This window comes from Athene noctua, chromosome Z (assembly GCF_965140245.1).
Source record: "Athene noctua chromosome Z, bAthNoc1.hap1.1, whole genome shotgun sequence".
Lineage (NCBI taxonomy): Eukaryota > Metazoa > Chordata > Aves > Strigiformes > Strigidae > Athene > Athene noctua.
The window spans coordinates 3,105,700-3,124,446 of record NC_134077.1 but is presented as its reverse complement, the minus strand read 5'-3'; the positions used below and the strand labels follow the sequence as shown (position 1 = coordinate 3,124,446).

At 48.3% G+C, this 18,747-nt stretch overlaps 1 protein-coding gene across 4 annotated transcripts in view; it reads right to left on the bottom strand.

The window, feature by feature from the left end:
* The window catches only part of MYO5B (myosin VB), a 163,327-nt gene that overhangs the window by 127,939 nt on the left and 16,641 nt on the right, over positions 1–18,747 (bottom strand). For all 4 annotated transcript variants that reach the window (XM_074931366.1, XM_074931369.1, XM_074931367.1 and 1 more), the window contains exon 2: positions 2,338–2,448. In XM_074931366.1, coding sequence (XP_074787467.1) covers positions 2,338–2,448 — 111 coding nt within the window. The remainder of the gene's footprint in view (positions 1–2,337; positions 2,449–18,747) is intronic.

The following is an 18,747-nucleotide window of genomic DNA, read 5'->3' as shown; positions in this document are numbered from 1 at the left end:
TCCCCCTCGCCCCCTTGTATTAAAACAGCTGAAGATCTCAACCAGAAGGAAGGATGGAAGGAGTTGCTGTGGATGAGATGGGCGCCCACCTGCACTCAGGCACCCATCTCTGCTGGGCACCCCAGAAAGGGCACCCGTTAGTGCTGCTCATGAAAACTGCCCCTAAGTTGAAGGCTGTAGTGCTTTTAACACTCGTCACCATTTTCTTGCACAGGCTTGAGCGTTGCTGCTTGGTTTCTGCAAGGTTTCTATCTTCTTGCTTCGGGAGCAAGAGAAAAAGCACCTATAAAATCTGCACTCGGGGTCACCCCTGTGGCATCTGATGCCACTGGGAGACAGGGACAGGCTGCTGTGTGGAATGACTGGAATGATGGAAACACACCTGTCATGAGCATTATGAGCACAACACATCATGTCATTAGAGACAAAGAAGAGACTTGGAAGAGGGACTGATAGACAGAATGACAGAATCATCTTGGTTGGAAAAGCCCTTGAAGCTCCTCCAGTCCAACCATGACCCTCCCCCTGACCGTTCCCAACTCCCCCAGATCCCTCAGCGCTGGCTCAGCCCGACTCTTCAACCCCTCCAGGGATCCCGGGGACTCCCCCCTGCCCTGGGCAGCCCATTCCAACGCCCAACAGCCCTTTCTGCACAGAAATCCTTCCTCAGAGCCAGCCTGACCCTGCCCTGGGCAGCTTGAGGCCATTCCCTCGGGGCCTGGCGCTGGCTCCTTGGCTCCAGAGACTCATCCCCCCTCTCTGCCCCCTCCTGGCAGGGAGTTGCAGAGGGCCAGGAGGTCTCCCCTCAGCCTCCTGAGACACAGGATGGTGAATCCAGGAGGTCCAACCACAGGGCTATTGGGCAGGGAGCCCACCAAGAAGCAAGAGGCAGTGACTCATGGTCCTACAAGAACATGCCTGGTGCTTCCCACAGCCAGTGAGGTGGCATCTGTGCATCTCCTATCTAGATTTATAACCACGGAGAGGAAAAAAGTGTCTCCAAGAGAAGCATCATCCATTCTTCACTCTCCTCAGAAACCTGCCCTAAGGTGAAAGAGCTAACTGGGGAGGACACATGCAGCCGGGGCTGACCCCAGCAGAACCAGCAGCTCCACGTACAAACCAAAACGCGCTCAGCGCAGATTGCAACACGAATGACTTTCTTTGCAAGCCTGGCACATTCACGTACTGCAAACAGCCCGCGCTTGTGCTGCTCCCAAAGAATTGTTTTGATGAACAGCCTAATCAAGCGTGTCTCATTCCTGTTCTCCATCTTCCCATTAAGTAATATGGTGAAAACATTCCCCGCAGTATGGAAATGTTTGCCTGGCAGGGGACGTGAATTACTCACCCTCCTCAGAGCATTTTCAATTTGGAGAAAGTGGCCTCTATTAAGTTTTTTAAGCAACAGAGCAGATCACCCTCTAGACAATTAAGAGAACTCTACCTGCTCAGTGAAGAAAGCTGGTTTAGGTGGAATCCCTCATGAAAAATATATTTATTCTTCCTGCTACACCAGGCATCACACATGGGAAATGCACCTCGTGGTGGGTATGTAGCATGACTGCTCCCTTCCCATAAACCACACAAATTTCGCGGCTAATGCAAATGCCATGGTTAACTTCATCTGCAATCCCCTTGCTGTTACCCAACATCTCACCCCATGAGCTTTTTCTGCAGGATAGAAGGCAGCTGCTCTCCGTCCTGCTTTGGGAATGATTTATCACCGGCTGCACACATGCCGTGAGCCTGGGCTGTTCATGCATTTGAAAGCAGCACTTGCTAAAAAACATCTACATTTAAATGAGTTTCTCATTTCTGTCTTTTAGAGCTTTTTAATTTTTCTTTTTTTAAGGGAGAAAAAGGGGTTTACATAAGATTACACTTAAAGAGAAAAACCAAGGCGTGGAGAAAGCTGTTGCACAGCAGTCAATTCTGCACTCTGTGTGATTTTTCCATCTGTACCCAAGCTTGAGTAGATGCCACCAGCTGCACTTTTACCAATTCGTTCAGCAGCAAAAAGCATAAACTACTATTTCTAACACACTGCCACTATAATAATAATAATAATAATAATAATTTTTAAAAATCATTCTGATATCACAGACTATTACAACTTTGGCAGAGGATGAAAAGAGATGAGAGAGGTCAAAGACTTTTCTCACAACCTACTTTAACACAAGTGTCTGGGGAGGGAGCAGGCAGGGAAAAGCTGGAAGTGCTAAGGCAATAAAACACATTTAAAAATACTTCCTAAAAAATATGAGATGCTCAGGCTTCTTCACACATTAATTCAAAGCTTTAAATTACTGAAAATAATGACGTTCAAAAGCTTACAGTTTCATCTTCAAGTTTCAGATGGAGGCTTTCATCTCCCTCTTTGTAATCCTTGATAATTTCTGCTGATCTCCAAACTTCATCAGGGTCAGGAATCCAAACTTTAGTGCACTGGAGAGGGGAGGGAAAAAGAAAGAAAAAGCTTAAAGACAAGGAAACCTCAGAAATTGAAACATCAATAAATTAATTCACTGTGGATACAATCCCACACTCATTGTAAAGTCAGTGCAGATAAACCATTTATTTCAGTTGAAAAATAAATATCTCTAATTTTAGGTTTTGTTGTAAATTCTAGACAAGAAGTCAGATTTTTCAATCAGACTTCTCCTGGATGAGGTGTACACCGGCTTGTTACCAACCCAGCAAAACGGGGTACAGACGCAAAGTAAATGTGAAATTTAATTTCCCTGGGGAAAAAAATAAACCAGCCTTCTGGAAGCTTTTATGAAATAATGCAATCCCCCCCACCAGCAGGCCATACACCAAAGCATGTTTGTTTCACACAAAACGATAGGTTGCTCCCCCCAGACCAAGCCCTAACACAAACCCACCACCATGGTGCTAAAGCAGTCAACAGAAGACACCAAGGCCACCTTCTGCGGTTGGAGGTGAACCTGCAAACACGCTTCAAGGCTCCAGAAAAATGCTTAGATGCAACATTTAACTTTTTTAGCTTCTCCAAAGTTTGGAGAATCCTTACGCCTCCAAGAGGAAATCCCAACGTTGGACCCAGACAGCCCAACCAAAGTGTCCACAAAGGGACAAAATCCACGAGCCAGCAGCACCGCTCACGTGTAACGAGATTATGGTTGTTACTTGGAGCCACAACACCTCCTGCTAATGAGATTTAATTTGCTTTTATGATGCAGAGATAAATACTCTGCCCAGGCTGTGCAAAAGCATCTCCCAGTGCTGAACAAGTAACCGGTGCTGTGCTGAGACCTCCAGCGTTTGCTCTCAGGAGTTGGGATAAACACATTGCAGACCCAGCACTAATGCTGCAACTTCCACGCACAGGTTTCCCTCACCCTCTACATTCATCTTTCTTTTTTTGCAGGTACCATTTTCCCTGCTTGTGGGGCTGCCAGGCAAGGTTCTGAGAACAAGGAACCGAAAATTGCTTCATCTCTACAGGAAGCCACCTTGAGTCAGGCTTTTGTTGCCAGACATGGACCCATAAAGGCAGTCTTATGCTGGTCTCAGCCAACCAACACAGAGTCAGCAGGAATCCTTCAACAACCACTTATTTATAGGAATATTTGAGGGCATGTCTCCCCCCAACTCTTCCTGTTGACTGAAAAAAGAGCTATATAAACTTAGACAAAACAAAAGCTGTTGGGGAACATCCCAACAAACCCAAGCAACACCAGCACCATAGCACCAAAGATGGTTTTGGCCTTCATCTTAAAATCAAACCTTCAGCACATGATGGCCAAATAATGCCTGTAGTGACACAAACACAATACATGACCCAAGAATTAAAGCAGCAACTGCCTAACAGCCTGCTCTGCAGCTGAAGAGCAATAGATTTTTATATGTATTGTGTGTAATTATTTTTAGAGCTCCTCAATAGCTACAGCAGCGGGAACCTTTAGATGTTAATGGAGCTACACAAATGTATTGCCAGAACAGCAGTTTTATCAGGGAAGTGAAAAAAAAGAAAATAAATACATTTTTCTCAGCGCACCATGAGCCTTCAGTGTATGTCCCACCATGAGAAAGGGAAGCTGCAACGGGGAATGGCCGCTCCAGGACCCTCAGGCCAGTCTCCCCTGTCCCCTCCAGCAAGCAGCATTGCAAGAGATGAAACATCCCTGCAGCACGGCCAGGAACCCCATCTTTGGCTGGACCATGAAAGGAGTAGGTGCAGCTGGTGAGATGGTGATGGCACCACTCATCTTTCCCCACCCCATGCAGCTCACTGCAGTTTCTCCAGGCTCCAACACCATGGGAAGGGCTTTACAGACCATTGCTGTGGCTCTCTCCCCTCTTGCCAAGTACCTTGCCTGCCTTTAGATCCCCACCACCATGGTTTCATCCGGTGCCAGCTCTCTCCCGGCAGGAGAAAGGTCAAACACGCTCTAGAAATGCCCAAAATAGCTGGGGATCAGGATGTACCCAGCTCAAGGCAGCCTCAAAAACAAGATGTTGCTGGTCTTGGCTGCAAATTCTCCACCTGCACACAGGGCTGGGCTGAGCCATGGACCTGCCTGGACAGCTGGATACAGAGAGGGGCACGCTGACCCCAAAGCAACCCCAGAACCACAGTGGTGCTTGTGCATGCTATCATGGATGAAATTTGGGGTTACTTCCAGCAGCAGTACAAGGTTCACACTGGCCTCTCTTGACAGCTCATCGCCAGCTATGGCCAGGAGCCATCCAACACCCGGGCAAGATGCGAGGCTCCAGAGCTGAATCGCTGGTGGAGGGTATCAGCTCCCAGCATCCACCACCCAGGGACGGACCTACAACCTGGTGGTGGTGACCTTCCCACCCCAGCCGCCACCCTGACCACAAAACTACAGAATATTAGTAACAGCACTGATTTTCCAAGACTCTGTGTCTACACACACGTGCAAGGGATCACACAGTACAGAAGGCACTAAGGCAGAGGTGTCTGCAAGGTCTCAGGAGCCTTCAGGGTGACTGATTCCCCAGCTGGGAGATCCCAAACGCGATCGCTGCTCCAGCACGAGCACTGCCCGCACCGAGCACTTCCCATCCTGCTAAACAGCTGCGGGCTCTTAGAGAGAATAGGCTGTTATGAATGTATTTCCCCAAGCATCTATAATGCTGTGCTCTTGTGCATGCACGCACATACGCACATCCAAAAAGGGGACCACCGTTTTGTTTTGGGTTTTTTGTTGTTGTTGTGCATTTTCACCATCCTCCCCTCCTTGCTGTGCTCCAGCAGAGAAGCAAACCCTCCAGGCTGCTACACAAACCTGTATCCAAGCCTTCCCTTTCACCCATAAATCCCAAGTATGTCAAAGCATACAGCGCTGAAATAAAAGCACTTTGTCATTCTTAGATCTTTACAAGGCGAGCTTTAATTAAAACCCGCCAAGGCTTGGAGGCAGCCCATGGCGTGGGCACACGGGAGCACCACTCTCGCATCACCTGCCTGCCTTGCCTTAGACTTCTGCGACCTGCTTCCTCCAAAGCAGATTCACAGGCCGTGCGTTTGCCAATTAAATTCACATAGATGAGAGCCACCAGGTCACCAAAACCATGCCCCCAGGCAGGTACCCACCCTAGGCAGGAGGAAAGCATCTTTGTGAACCTCTACTTCCATAATCTCACCTCTAGCATGATTATTCCACTTTACACGCTGTGTCCTGGCTTCGTTAGCTTTAACAACCTCTTGATCTTCTGGAGGAGCTTGTTAGAAAGGGAAAGGGCAGGGAGGGTCTATCTCAAAGCACTCGGATCGGAGGATTAGACTGAATTCAGGCTCAGAAGACACAACCCTGGGCAGATCACTTAACCTCCTGACACTCCTCTGGATGGAGGACAGAAAGAAAAGCACTTCTTTAGTCCTCGAGGATGCCTTTGAATGATGTGTTCACATTAATCATTAAGAGGTCTGCAAGCTCAGCCTCTCAAGAAAAAACAGAATTTAAAAAAAAAAAAAATCTGTTTGTTTTGGGGTTTCTGTTTGTTTTTTTAAACCAGATTCCCAGTAAAACCAAAATGATTCAGTGCCCTCTTGCATTATTCCACTCAGCTTAAGCAGAAGCTTAATAAATTCAATCCCCACCTCCTGATTTGATTTAGATTTTAACAGGTGGCTGCTGCTGCAGATGCAGATTAAAACCAACATTAAATTAAAAGAGGCAGGTTTTGTTTTGCTGTTTGAAAGCCCTTGGTGCCAGTCAAAGGCACTCCCAGCAAACTCCGACCAATGTGCTTGGCAGATGCTCCAGCACAGCACAAAGTGACGCTGGTCTGAGCTACACCCAACAGTGTTCCACTAAATTAAGAGTATAATTTTTCATTAAATTAAGAAAAAAAAATGCTTAAAAATTAGCTATCTCAGTTTAGTCTGGGCTGTTTGGTGGCTGCAACGGTCTTCGTGGCAAGCTGGAAGTCAGCAAATCCATCTTTATTATTATTGGGTTTTAATCCCCTGAGTTATTTCAGGAATGGCAATACTCACAGCTGACCCCAGGAAGTTTTCACTGCTCCTCGGTCAAGGGCACTTTTCCAGGGGCATTCTTCCAACGTGACCACAGCCAGAGGGAGGGCACGGCAGAAAACCCACAATACAAAGCACTGACTGCCTACCAACTAGGAATTCAGTAATGAAGATTAAGATACAGTATCTCACAACCAAGTTCCTCCATGCAGGTTGAGAAAAACTTATGAAAGGACTTTAGTAGAAACCAGAGACACAGATGTGAAGGTCAAAGGTGCACACACATCAGCTAAGAATGAGGTGGAGGTTGGGACAAATATGTATATTTTTTTTTTTTTTTTTAGTTTGTAAAGCAAGCACACTTCTACTTTTCCCTCTCTGCAGTGGGCTTATTGCCAACCTCACTCTACGTTGTTCAGAGAAATAACGTGATCCAGTATTACTGGATGCCCTTGAAGATAACAAAAACACATATAGAAGAGCAAACAGCACGAGCTTCAGTCCTGGCTTCCTCAATAATAGTTACATTTACATATACAGCATGTGAATGGTTAAGCAGCTTACTTTGAAACAGTCCAATAACTTCCCCTCAGCTCTCACAAGCTATTACTAAAGCTAAAGTTTTCCCAAACTTTTCTTTTCCCAAGCAAAAAGAGCAAAATACAAACTCCACCTTAAATTAACAGTGGTCATACCAGACATCACATAGTTTGGATGTAATTCTTCTTTTCCCTATTGATTTTTTTTTTTTTTTTAAACCCAACATTATTAAAGGTAACACCACAGAGATAATTTAAAGAGGCTCTTGCAGCAAAAAAACAGAGGACTTTCCTTTGCAACCACAGTGTGTGGATACTAACCTCAACCCTTCCAGCTCTGCACTAAAGCAAATGAACTTTTCTCCATTAATTTGCACTGGGCCTGCAGTCCTGGGCTGAACTAGGGTCATGGCAGTATTTTTGCCCACCCACTGGCATTATGTCTACTACAGCAGGATCCCACATCCCCGTAATAGGTGGTTACTTACGGAGTTATTTAGCTGTGCTAAATGTGCTTGTGCAAACCGCTGCACCCCTCGGTGCTGGGAAGAGCCACTCGATGGGTCTGTCAGCAGGAGGGCACAGAAAGGCACCAGCTCCAGGGCATTCCTGGGCTCCTGCAGCCTTAAAAATCCCTTCCACCCCACTTGGCAGTGACTCAGGAGAAAAATCTGCTTTGTCCATGAGGCAGGGAGGCACAGGAGAGGTGCTTTAGCAGCAGGGCAAAACCTTCTCTGTTAAGCAACTTGTTCATCATTAACTTATTTATTATTATTTACAATATTGAACATCAGGGCAGATGGCAAACTGCAATCCTCCCTTTCCCATCCTCTGAATGAGATTTTCATCCCAGCGATCTCTCCCCTGCCTGACAGACAAGCAAAGCCCATATTTAGGTCAGAGCTCCCCAAGCTGTGCCATGACTCTGGGATCCACTGACCCCTGCATCTCACCCCAGGCTGGCTTCTCCGTTTGCTGCTGGGTACCACTGCCTGGCAAACCCTCAAAAGGGTCAGGAGAGGATGGCAGAGAGTTTCACTGCTTGGTACAGACCAGACCGGGATGCTGCACACCCCTCCACTGCCTTATTTCTGCAGCACCAGTACCCGATACTGGGACATCACGCACGAGCCCAGAATCTCCAGCCCGAGCTCAGCACCCCCAGGCTGGCCAGAGAGCATTCATCCACAACAAGGACCTCTAATAGGAAAATACCCACTTCTTCCTCACCACAAAACCCCAAAAAGGCTGAAAGGGGAGGTTGTGATTGGCAAATCAACATTTCAGCACACAGGAAGGGACACACACAACCCCAGTATCATGCTCAAGGGGTAGAGCAAAATAAAATATTGTGGTTTACTTGCTAAAAAACACAGAAAACATTGTTTTGAGCTACTTAACACAAATGTTAACTTGCTGAGAGTGTTAAATGCAAAGGGAAAGGCAGCAGGATGCTGCACAAGCATCTCCAATTCCTCAACATGAGAACGAGTGACTTCTGTGTTTCCCAGGGCTGACAGAAACACACAAACCCAAACAGCCAGGGCAGATGAGCACAACACACGGTGTGTCTCCTTTTGTCCATCCTCCTCATGCTATCAGCCCAGGGAAAGCTCACAAATGCACACCCAGACGATGACCCCATCAAGGCAGGGCTCCTAGATTTTGGGGAGCACCTCTGCTCCTCCCAGCGGTTGCTGGATTTGAGCTAGCAAAGCACGTGCTTTGCCGATGCGTCCTAGCTACAGGGATATTTTCCTTTCCCCCGAAGAGTTGTCATGCTGATGGATGGCTCCATGTCTCCCACCAGCACTAAATCTGCTCTATTTCTCTTTGCTGAATTTGATTCCCCTGCCCAAATTAACTCAGATGGTGATCTGCATAAAGTGTAACAGCAGGTGAGCAGTACTCAGCTGCTCAGACAAGCAGTATCTGCAGCATTTATCCACTGGCTCGTTAGCAGCATTTCCAATGAAGAGGAGTCTAAAAGGCTTCAGTTCATCATTGCTTCGTCCTCATCTCCAAGAGCAGAGGTAAATCTGGCACTGAGAAGAGCAGGGCTGCAGGTGAGCCCCAACACTGGGACAGAAATACAGGGGGTATGCTCAGAAGCTTTACTTTAATTAAACATGATTTCCAGGATGAATTCCAGGACTAATCAATAGTCTCACATGTAAATAACAGCCAACTGGTGTCTTCCCATCCTCTCCCCTACCATTTCTTCCTCAACATCTCAGCGTCTCTCCTTACTGCAGGTTTAATTAAGATTGATGGGTTCAGAGCCAAGGTCTTGGGCAAACACGCAGCCCAGCTCTCACTGCAGAAACGGTCTTGAAGAGCAAAATCCCTCTTCTAGAAGTCATTAGGTGTTGAAAAAACAGGCAGAGCCTCAGGTGCTTTGGGACAGTGGAAACAAACCATTCTGTCTTAATTGAGGGAAAAGCAGTCCCTCTCGGGCTGGGGAGCACTCACTCCCCTCGTAGGCTGCGAGACCAGGATGTGGTCCAGGCAGTGCAACAACTCTTGTATTCTCACTTTGCTCCTCTACTCTTCAAAAACCACCAAAACCAAACCTCTCTGCCAGGGTCAACAAGACTTCACCCATTGGTTACGTGCGTTATTGATGATCTAGAGGAGGGGATCGAGGGCACCCTCAGTCAGTTTGCAGATGACACCCAGCTGGGTGGGAGTGTTGATCTGCTCGAGGGTGGGGAGGCTGCAGAGAGACCTGGACAGGCTGGAGCCATGGGCTGAGCCCAACTGGGGGAGTTTCACTGAGGGCAAATGCCGGGGGCTGCCCTTGGGCCACAACAACCCCCAGCAGGGCTACAGGCCTGGGGAGGAGTGGCTGGAGAGCTGCCGGTCAGAGAGGGACTGGGGGGGTGAGAATGAGCCAGAGTGTGCCCAGGGGGCCAAGGAGGGCAATGGCATCCTGGCTTGTGTCAGCACTGGCGTGGCCAGCAGGGACAGGGAAGGGATCTGAGCCCTGGGCTCGGCACTGGGGAGGCCGCCCCTCGCTGAGGGGGTTCAGTGTTGGGCCCCTCACCCCAAAAAGGCCATTGAATGACTCGAGCGTGGCCAGAGAAGGGCAACGGAGCTGGGGCAGGGTCTGGAGCACAGGTCTGCTGGGGAGCGGCTGGGGGAACTGGGGGGGTTCAGTCTGGAGAAGAGGAGGCTGAGGGGAGACCTCCTGGCCCTCTGCAACTCCCTGCCAGGAGGGGGCAGAGAGGGGGGATGAGTCTCTGGAGCCAAGGCCCCAGCGCCAGGCCCTGAGGGAATGGCCTCAAGCTGCCCAGGGCAGGGTCAGGCTGGCTCTGAGGAAGGATTTCTGTGCAGAAGGGGCTGTTGGGCGTTGGAATGGGCTGCCCAGGGCAGGGGGGAGTCCCCGGGATCCCTGGAGGGGTTGAAGAGTCGGGCTGAGCCAGCGCTGAGGGATCTGGGGGAGTTGGGAACGCTCAGGGGGAGGGTCATGGTTGGGCTGGAGGAGCTTCAAGAGCTTTTCCAACCGAGGTGATTCTGTCATTATGTTATCACCTGCCTCATCACTAACAAACCATCTCACAGTGGCCTGAGACATTCTAAGGAGAGTTGTGCCTGTCAAACTGGAGCTGGCAGCACTTGGGGTCTCACTGCCTGTCTCCTTCTGCAGTGGTGCCTTTCCAGCCTTGCATCAGGTTGAGCACAGGAGCCTGTCGTTGCTCTGGAGAGGCACCAGCGAAGGCTGAGAGCCAGCAGTGGGACAGGCAGGCTGCTGCCTGCTGCAAGGGTGCATCCAGGAGCCTGATGAAACCACGGCATACAAGGCAGTGTTGCCCCTCTAGATGTCTAAGTCTGGATTTAAAGCACGTGGATCCACTGGAGGATTTGCTATAAACTCTGACAAAGCCCTTCCAAAACTTAATATTCACCAGCATGAGAGCTTCACCAAGAGGCACCAGACATCTGGTGCATGTGAGACCTTTCTCCAAGTCCTGTCCCACCCATCACCAGGGTTAAGGGATCACCATCCCAATGAGCCACAGCAAGCACTGAATTTCTCTTCTATCAGGCCTGGCTCAGTTCTTCAAGATGCTCATCATCTGCTGTACGAGCTGCAGGCACCCAGGGCAGCGTAAGTTTGGAGCATCCCCCCTGGGTCCAGCACCCATGGGATGCTCACAGCCACATGCCAGCACCACCCACCCGACCCACTCCTCCAGTGCTCATTACCTCTTCTACCAAGTCATTCATTAAAAAATTGCCACGTTGCACAGAATCAAGAAAAAAAATCCTTGACCATGTGTCTAAGAGAATCATGATGAGATTCATGGTCCTAACTCAGCCATGCAGAGAGGGGTTTTTTGATTCCAGTAAAGTTACTGGGGTTTCAGACTTGTTTTTAATTTAATTAAAAAATTAAAAACCCCATGAATGGGCCAAGTGTCTCCATTGCATGACTTTTACCAAACAGCCTGTCATGTTGCAAAAAGTTAAATCCTTCCAGGTTACTGTCTGCAAATCCTTGTTGATTGGCATTAATTACCATTCTCTCACCTAACGCTCAATTAAGCAAAACCTTGAGCCGTGCTGTGGTGTAATCTTGTCTTCACAGTCCCGTTTTCCATCTGAACTCCATATAAGCACCTTGATGAACATAGGCTGAATCCAAAACACGCTCAATATACACCATATACATTTGATTATTAATAAAGTAGTTAATTAAAGCCCAAAGGCCATTTTTTAAGTAATTAAAAATGGCCTTTCACAGTCCTCTATCTATAATGTAGCCTTGTAACGCTTTAGGAAAACTCATAAACGTGTTCCTATCCCAGTGACCACCCTCCATTAAATGATTTTATACTAAAATTATCCTGGGAGGAGACCGGTTCTGCAGTGCAGGGCTGTCCCAGCCACAGGACACATTCAGAGGACAACAGAAATTTCGGCTGGAAATGTTAAAAACAGCAGCTGTAATTACAGCCCCACATCACAAACATCTTCAAAACTTCAGGTTACATGACATCTCACCCCCTACTTGAGTGCTCAGTTGTCCTCCCCATCGGGCACCGCCATGCCCAAACAGCACTACCAAAAATCTACCTTTAATTGCAGAGCAACCTCTCCATCAGAGTGGATTTTCAACCTTATTAAAAAGCAGTAACTGGATTAATCAACCTGTAGAGTTATCCCTCACCTCCCCAGAACTCAACGTGTTAAAAACCCTCTTGGAACACCACTCCATGTGTGCTTAATTCAAAAGGGTTTTGACCTATAGTTGTATTTATGGGGCATTTCTTCAGCGTTTTCTAACCAGAAGGGTGTGCTGGAAAAGCCCCTGGGTCACCTCTACATCCTTTTCATTGCTGAGCAACTGAAGGAAAACAAATTGATTAAGGATTTAAGCAACCTACCTTTACCGGTTAGAATTAAAAAATTAAAAGGTTCGTTAGCAAGAAGATATTTGATGCCTGGAGAATGGCACCAGCAATCAAGAGCAAAGCTGGAATAACTAACTTTAATTAAAATAATTGAAAAGGTGAACAAATATTCATATACATCCATTTGCTTAGGAGTGAGGGCAGAGAAAGCATCTCCTGGAGGGAAGGACAGCTCTTGCGTTTTTACTTCACTGCAGTAATTTCCAAGTCTTTGGGAAGGTGATTTGTACCCGGCTCCGCTTCTCCCTGGATGTCCATATGCCAAACCTCAGACACGTGCTCATATGATGAGTTACTCTACATTAATATATACACTTTGTCTCTTCTCCCCAGTGAGACCAAGACAATAAGCAAGATTTTGCAAACACTAAGGAAATCAGTTCAAAACACATCTCTAAGGAAAGACAAACTGAGGACGGTTTCCCTTTTAATATATAAAATGGACAGTATGACACAGGTAGGCTGGCAGCTACGTTTGCCTCCTTGTTTCCTTTTAAATTCGCTGTCCAGCTAAAATACTGGCTTTCCAGATCTTCCAGCTCTGCTATCCTGCAGCCTTGTATTTACACCACACAGCAGCTCCCTGGAAAACCACCCCCTACATCCCATACATAGATAACTTCCTCTAGTAAATATAGGGGAGATGAAAGCTTAAATAAGGAAGGATGCAGGAAAAACATCTTCACCAACCCCTGAATTTTGAATTGCAGGAGGATTTGGGAGGTGATGCCGTTAGCAAAACTGCGTCTGTTCTCTGAAAGAAGGGCTCAGTGAAGGAGATCAAAATGCAGAAGTCTGCCCAAGTGGAGGAAGGGTTGCAAGAAGAGCAACTGCACTCACATAAAACAAAAAAACTAAAAAAAAAACCCACACTCCAAAGAAACCCCATACCCACATGACCAAATGCATCTTTTCTAACTTTCACCTTCTGGTTTGAATGTCTACCCTGACTTGGCAATGTCCCCCAAGCATTAGGCAAATCCAAGGTTATCTCTTCCCCTTGGAAGGGCGGATGTCCCAGCAGCACACACACTCCCACGTACATCAGATGCTGCTCTCATGAACCATCAAAGTGTCCACACAGTAAAACACCCCAAACGGAATAAGAAAATAAATTTTGTTTTTTTTAAAAAAAGTTCTTGCAGCCACCAAGTGCTGCTTCTTCCTTCTGAATCACACAGAATCCCAGAATCCTTCAGGTTGGAAAAGCCCCTCGGGATCATCAAGTCCAACCCTCAGCCCAACTCTACAAAGTTCTCCCCTACCCCACATCCCCCACAGCTCATCCCAACGGCCCTGAAACCCCCCCAGGGATGGGGACTCCCCCCTCCCTGGGCAGCCTGTTCCACTCTCGGACCACTCTTGCTGGGAAACATTTTCTCCTCCTGCCCAGCCTGACCCTCCCCTGGGGCAGTTTCCAGCCGTTCCCTCTTGTCCTGTCCCTGATCCCCTGGGAGCAGAGCCCAGCCCCAGCCTCTCCGCAATGTCCTGTCAGGAGCTGCAGAGAGGGATGAGGGCTCCCCTCAGCCTCCTCCTCCTCACACTGAACACTCCCAGCTCTTGCCCTGCCTCCTCACAGCATTGATTCTCCAGCCCTTCCCCAGCCTCGTTGCCCTCCTCTGCCCTCGCTCCAGCCCCTCCAGATCTCTCTGGGATTGAGGTGCCCAGACCTGGACACAACGCTCCAGGTGTGGCCTCACCAGTGCCGAGCACAGGGGGACTGTCACCTCCCTGCTCCTGCTGCTCACACTAATCCCCACAACAAAGCCACTCCGTTGCGTGCCTCTTGGATCAATGCACAGGACAACATCCGTATCCCAACAGATGTATTTACTCATTTAAATGTCCCTCTCCGTGTTAGAGGGGCGTTTCTTTATTCCTTCCAAGCATTTACCCGCTACCCTGGGGCACAGGCACCGGGTGCAAGGTTTCAGTGCAGGCAAGGCTTAGCCCCAGCTCTTCCTATCATCACCACCAGCATCACACCATTCCAGGGACAACCCAACCACAAGATTGCCACCTGACTGCACATCCCCCAGCTCAGACCCAAGGGGCTTGTCTCCAAGACCAGAAAACCCCAGTTCCCATCTGAGGGATGTGTTTCCCTTCGAGAAGGACCCGCATTTATGGTCAAACTTTGGCCAGTGAACCTTGCCTTGAAGCCACCAGCTCCCACCACCACAGCTTGAGGACTACAATCCATTTCAAGCAAAACTAATTAAACCCACTCCTACCACCCAAGGTGGGGGAAGAAGGATTATCAGTCAGAAAAGCAGCAAAACAAATTAAAATGCACCCCAAATTTACAGTGGTTTAAGAGTGCATCAAGACAACTCCTGAGAGATGGAGAGTGGCTCATCGAGTCAGGGCAAAGTCGTAACTCAAATCCATCTCTCCACCAAACTTTTTTCCAACTTTTTTCTCTCCTCTAGGAAGAGACTTCACACTTCACTAGGTAGATAAATAAAGGGGAAAAAAATAAATTTAAGAAACATTACGTTATCCCAGTTCATTTTGCTACGAAAGCAAAGCTATTGCAAACTGTGCTGCCAGCTCCCAACTCCTAACATACAAGCCCAAAAGTTTCTGCCCTTTTTGACAAAATATTCAGTCCCAAGACCCAAGTTCCTTCAAACCCCACGGGCTGGTGGTCACATGGGGACACCTGAACTTGTGCTCCTACCTTCAGCCACTGCCATGGGCAAACTGGCAGACATGGAGCCCCAGGTAACCCACAGCATCACTCACATCAGGGGTTTGTCCCACGGGACCACCAAAGGCATTGGAAGAGGTCATTAGTGGTTGAGCACATCCACGCATGCAGCAGCAATTTAGGACACTACTCAGAAGGGGATGGGATCTACAAAAAACAGGGAGATGCTGAAGCAATGCATGTCCCTTCATCGCTGCTCTTGATTCCAGCTGCCTGCCTTTTCAACTTTCCCTTGGAGTGGAAGGTCTTTTCCCCTGTCCCACCTTATGGAGAAATTGCAGTCTGCTGCAAACTTTCAAACAAGTATTTTTAGGTGCTTTCTTCTGGGGGGGGAAAAAAAAAATAATTTCCCTGCTTGGATCACCACGTCTGGCCATCATTTCTAGCCATCCAACCTGTGAAGCACATATCATTGTGTCAGTCCTGGGAGATGACAAATGGCACAGTGTGTTGGCATTGCCCCAAACGTGGGGGGAAGTCAGGTGGTCACAGGGGGACAGGCACAATCCTCCCCACCGCCACGGACGCCCAAACCTTTCCAGCCTTCTTAAACCTCACATGCAGATCAACAGAGACTTCTCTGCCTAACAACTGTCATGCAATAAGCCCAAATTTGTATTTTAGGAACTGTTTCCAAAGTCTTTAGCATCCCCGCCTTGGCAATAGCCACTTAATAAGACACATTTTAAATTCCACAGCAATTAGTCTTTGAAATCCTATTGCTTTTCACAGTGTGGTGCACCCACACCAGCCTCTTCCCAGCAGCTGGTGGAAAAACAAGCTGTGGCAAGCCAAATGGCCCTCAGCTCAAGGGGTTGCAAGAAAAGACATCACGCTCATCCTCCTCCTCCTCGACAGAAAATTAAATTTAGAGAAATCACTCTGCATTATGTTGTTCACAGGCGTTTCTTGTTAAGTCATTGCTGGTGAAGTGCCCACCTGCATCTTCAAGTGCATGCCACGTCCGAAATTTAGACAGAAATGAAACAATTAACTGGATGAAGGCTCCTAGTCCCATGAAGTTCTCAGCATAAATGTGGATGTTCAACAGTTGAGTCAGAAAGGGTCATACCAATATAAATGAAACCTCAAGCACCGTTCAGGATAAGCAACAGGATGCAGTAGGCTTTAACATTTCTCTCCCCAGTCTAGGAAATCCTTTGCGTTTATTCTTAGTAGGAGTTTTCTTCAACTGCCTAAAACTTGCGCTTTGAAGCTCTGTTCCCCAAATACCTGGTGCTAAATGCTGCACAAACGCTGGAGCATTAAGCAAATGCCAGCGCAGGAGATGGCCTTGTAGAACACCTCCCCTTTGCAGGGCACTTGGTATCATTTGAAAGCCAAGGGCAGAGACACACGATGGCACCAGACAAGTGACCACAGCCCCTTGGCATCAGCAGCATGGCCACCACTGGGAAGGGGCTCAGGAGACATCCCATCAAGGCATGACATATTTTTGGTGCCCATAAAAAAAAAATTAAATCCATTTCAGAGAGACCAGCAGACAGTGCTCTTCCATATATGACAAGTATTAATGACACCTCCATACTTGGACAATTACAATTAGTAATTTAGACTAAAGAGATGATGCTTTATCCCCAAGCCAAATGTGGCCCACAGAGCTGAATTCCCAGAGTTTAAGAATTGCAGAGTGAAAACTCCCAGGGCAACTCTCTCAGCCCTGCTTCACACCATGACTAGAAAGGTTCACAGAATCACAGAATCGTCTATGTTGGAAAAGCCCTTGAAGCTCCTCCAGTCCAACCATGACCCTCCCCCTGACCATTCCCAACTCCCCCAGATCCCTCAGCGCTGGCTCAGCCCGACTCTTCAACCCCTCCAGGGATCCCGGGGACTCCCCCCTGCCCTGGGCAGCCCATTCCAACGCCCAACAGCCCCTTCTGCACAGAAATCCTTCCTCAGAGCCAGCCTGACCCTGCCCTGGGCAGCTTGAGGCCATTCCCTCGGGGCCTGGCGCTGGGGCCTTGGCTCCAGAGACTCATCCCCCCTCTCTGCCCCCTCCTGGCAGGGAGTTGCAGAGGGCCAGGAGGTCTCCCCTCAGCCTCCTCTTCTCCAGACTGAACCCCCCCAGTTCCCCCAGCCGCTCCCCAGCAGACCTGTGCTCCAGACCCTGCCCCAGCTCCGTTGCCCTTCTCTGGCCACGCTCGAGTCATTCAATGGCCTTTTTGGGGTGAGGGGCCCAACACTGAACCCCCTCAGCGAGGGGCGGCCTCCCCAGTGCCGAGCCCAGGGCTCAGATCCCTTCCCTGGCCCTGCTGGCCACGCCAGTGCTGACACAAGCCAGGATGCCGTTGCCCTCCTTGGCCCCCTGGGCACACTCTGGCTCATTCTCACCCCCCCAGTCCCTCTCTGACCGGCAGCTCTCCAGCCACTCCTCCCCAGGCCTGTAGCCCTGCTGGGGGTTGTTGTGGCCCAAGGGTAGCGCCCGGCATTTGCCCTCAGTGAATCTCATACAGTTGGTTCAAGGTATTTTAACCTTCAAATTGGGCAGTTAAAGGCACTTTCTAACATTGCTTTAAATGAAGCCAATTTTTCAGACGCAGAACCACAGGCACCTCTTGCCTGTAGAAGCATCCTGTGCCATGATTCCAACATACTGAGAAGCAAATTTCTGTTCATTACGAACAATCATCAAGCATGACCACAGCATTAAACTGAAATTCATGATCTGAACTACAGTTATTCTCCATACATGTCAAAACCACCCAGAGGAACCGAAAAGGGTTCCCCCACCCCAGCTGGGTGTGGTGGGGGACAAGAGTAATTTCTTTTCTATCAGTTGGATCTCATAAAACCATGTTTTCCTTTGTGACAACAGAAATAACCCAAGTATGATTGTGTTTTGAGCACATTTATAAGCCTTTATTGAACAGGTATTTAACATCGAATTTCAGCTATACTCATGATAGTCCTTAAGTAAAATCTCTAAGGGGGGGGGGGGGAGGCTGTTTAATAAAATGAAGCCAGAAGAGTAGGAATTAGAACTTTGAGTGAATTTTTCATCAGCTAACCATGTCAGAAAAGTCATAATTTAAGCTTTCAGCTTTTCAGAAAACCTCAGGAGGACAGGCAGAGCTCAGGGACAATCACAGGGGACGGGGCCGCACTGAGGCAGCACCAGGAGTCTAAGGCATGTGGGAAAATTGCAGAGTTATCCAAAGCTCAGCTGAACAGATGAAAAGGATCACATCGCAAGCTTCTCCACTTGGGCCAACTCTCTCTTCCCCTAAAACCACCAAGGCGTCTCCAGTACCTATTTCCCCAGAAATTTCAGAATATCCGATGCAAGTCTTGACTCACCATAATTACTGCAATAAAATTTATGACAATAAAGCATAGCCAACTTGGGTATGGGATGTTTAAGAAAAAAAATAACCTCAAACCAATGACTTCATAAATACAGTAGTCACCAGGATTCAATTTTGCTCAAAAAAAATGTCCTACCCTTGCCTTTTTCCTCAAAATCCTGGGAGATGAGCAGTGCAAAGGTGTTTTCCAAATTTAAGACCATGCTGGCCCTCTTCACCTCCTCCACCCCCCAGCCAAGCAGACTACCAAACCCCAACTCATCTTTGCCACCAT